The sequence below is a fragment of the Atta colombica genome, unplaced genomic scaffold, assembly GCF_001594045.1.
Source record: "Atta colombica isolate Treedump-2 unplaced genomic scaffold, Acol1.0 scaffold16, whole genome shotgun sequence".
In the NCBI taxonomy this organism is placed as follows: domain Eukaryota; kingdom Metazoa; phylum Arthropoda; class Insecta; order Hymenoptera; family Formicidae; genus Atta; species Atta colombica.
Window position 1 is genome coordinate 221195 of NW_017259250.1, and position 3028 is coordinate 224222.

Here is a 3028-nt window from a genome sequence, read left to right on the forward strand (position 1 = left end):
CTTATTTAAAATAAAAAATAAGTTATTTTTCTATTTTAAATAAAAGTTATTATTATTTTAAATAAATTAATACATTTTCGGATTCCATTTTTTATTTTATATTTTTAAATAATTACTTGTGATCTATTTCTTATTTAATATTTTAATTTAAAATTAAATAAGTTATATCAGTTGTTTTATCAAGCCCTGGATAAAATATGATGACAGAGCTTTCAAATTATAGTCTGTTTGTAATCACAAATTATCTCTCAATATTCAAAAATTTCTTTCATAACATAAATGAATTTCCGTTGCCAATTACAGATTATAATTACTGGCATATATTTAGAAAAATAGATACTTTGGCCAACTGGCATACCAATACAATGTGAAGAAACATTATTACAAAGAATGTCATAGCTATAATACCATCTTCAAATTTCTAAATATAGATTCAAAAATACTAATTCCATTTAGTTCAGTCTATTAGAAACATTTAAATCAATTTCGAAGTAATTAAATGTACAGAATATTTTTCAAATAATTCTTTACATAAGTATCATATTGTCTTTAATTCCCATATTAATATTTCTTTCCAGTTTGCCAAATATATATATCCTTACAAAAATTTTATTTTAACTATTTAACATCCAGTACTTTTATACTTGTATTCATAGTCAGGCCTTATATTTAAGGCTTCCTTAAATTTATCTTTAGATACTCTATGAATTATTTCATTGGCTGCTGAGCATCTAAAGATAAATTTAAAGAAGCCTTAAGTACAAGGTCTGACTATGAATATGGGCATTAATACTCAAAACAAGTAATTCATCAATAGTTTTCAATATTAAATTGACTAATATTAAATTGAATTTTTCTAAGAATCAAAGTCCTGGCTAGTGTTTTAATAAACTTAGAATACAATTCTTATTTTTCTTGTTACATTAACGAAATATAATGATAGAACATCTCAATCTATAAGTGATTGCATTCATAGCAAAGTGATAACTTTCTTCATAATCGCATTCACCAATCGAAGAAAAATAATCAATAACAGATGTTATTACCGAATGTAAAGCATATATTAGTTACAGTTATCATAATTGATAAGTCTATTCATCTCCTAGATAAATCATAGAGCCATAAGTATTTTAAAAGACATACACCAGTGTAAAATTACAACGCAACGACGGAGCGTTCACCTGTTGCGGAACTGCATTAATAGGTTTAAAACAGCATGTATAAGCACGAATAATCGATCTAGAATCATGAATCCCGGTCGTTATCAAAAGGCCATCAAAATGCGACCTTCTCGGAGGAGAAGGAAGGGGGTGAATTCGTCACAGTTTATCGGGAACGAGATCACGACGATGGAGAAAATTCCGAGATCCCCCGAGGTGCCCGATAATTCTCATAAACGTTCCTTAACGTCCATGACACATCATCGATATCATGTTTGATAGCAATGTGAGATAGCAGAGAACGGTAAACGATGCATTCGAACGCGGCACGCGACAGTGTGCGAATAACGGAAAATAATTAACGTAACGCGCGGCCATTCACAGGGATGTTCCGAACGGGGCGGAGTCATGCGTAATGAGCATGTCGAACGTGTACCTTATCGCAGAGAGTTTTCACTTGGCTTTCTGTCAGTTGTTTGCAGTCGTTTAATTGTTCTATCCACTGGTCAAGTTCCTTGAGCGACGCCTTATCCTCCATCGTACTTGTTCCACAATTTTGCACGGGAAGTTAACGCAGTCGTGCGGTCGGTCGCACTCCTCACTAGCGCATGTAATCCGATCGCCCGAGCGTATCCTTTAACGCGAAGCTAAATCATCCAAGTTTATCTCCACCACTGCACGCCACTGACCACGAATCCCGTAACACAAATAACTCGTGAAAACGGATAGCGCTTGTTCACTGCAGTCACACAAAATGGCTGAACGCTGAGCGCTGGCGCGATGATGTCACGGTGTCACAAAGTAATAAGAAGGAGATCAAACTCGAGGTCTGAAAATGGGTTCGAAACCATAGTATAAGCATAGTCTAGATATACAGTTGCAACACTCGGCATCTTTGTAGAGAGACAAAGTCACGTGATTTGGCCATTTTGAGAACGCGCTCACATTTAATATTTAGCTAAATTACGACAATGAATATTTTTAAATAAAAAATGCATATGATACAATGTATCACAATAAATTATTTCATCTTTGTTTAATATTGCAAACAATAAGGATAAAATAGAAAATTGTTTTAGGCTATATCATCTATGTTTCTTGCTGGAAAACCGTATAGTAAATGAAATTATAAAATAAATGGATGCTATTCATTTGTTATAAAATGTACTATTATTGAAATGTGTATGTTTGTGTGTGTGTGTGTGTGTGTATGTGTGTGTGTGGTGTACACACACAATGCGTGTATATACATATAAAAGGTGTTTATAAGTATATTTTTAAAGGAAAATTTTACTTTATTTAATAATCATAATAACCGCTGTTCTGGAAAAAATAAGTAATTAAGAAAGAATAATATAGAATTAAATAATAGAATATAGAATATAGAATTAATAAATAAAAAGTTCTTAAAAATAAAATTAAAAAATTAAATTAAAATAAAAAACAAAGTAAAATAATATCCATTATTTAACAATTTCCATTCATTATTTTACACAATTAATACCGTAAATTCACATATATCATTTTGTGTTTATTTTTCAAATATTTTTACTTTTACTATTATGTTCATATTGTATTATATATGTAATCATTAAATATTATACATAATAAATAAATAAATATGTTAAGAAATAAATATAGAAAAAAAAGTATGATTAGTAAACAATAATAAAAATTATCAAATAAATAGTGTTAATAGTTGTAGTAAAATGAAATATTCAATCACACAATAAAAAATTAAAATTAAAACGATTAATATAATTGTAAATTTACTTGTATAATTATAAATTTACTTTTTATTAAAATAAATGTAACTTTAAGTACTACTACTTAAAAACACAAATCTTTATCTTATCTGCTTTAAAAAT

At 29.3% G+C, this 3028-nt stretch overlaps 1 protein-coding gene across 1 annotated transcript in view; it reads right to left on the minus strand.

The window, feature by feature from the left end:
• The window catches only part of LOC108685790 (serine/threonine-protein phosphatase 2A catalytic subunit beta isoform), a 9767-nt gene extending 7724 nt beyond the window's left edge, over positions 1-2043 (minus strand). The window contains exon 1 of the mRNA XM_018190758.1: positions 1597-2043. Within this exon, the coding sequence (XP_018046247.1) occupies positions 1597-1698 (102 nt within the window). The 5' untranslated portion in view covers positions 1699-2043. The remainder of the gene's footprint in view (positions 1-1596) is intronic.
• Between the last annotated feature and the right edge of the window lie 985 nt (positions 2044-3028).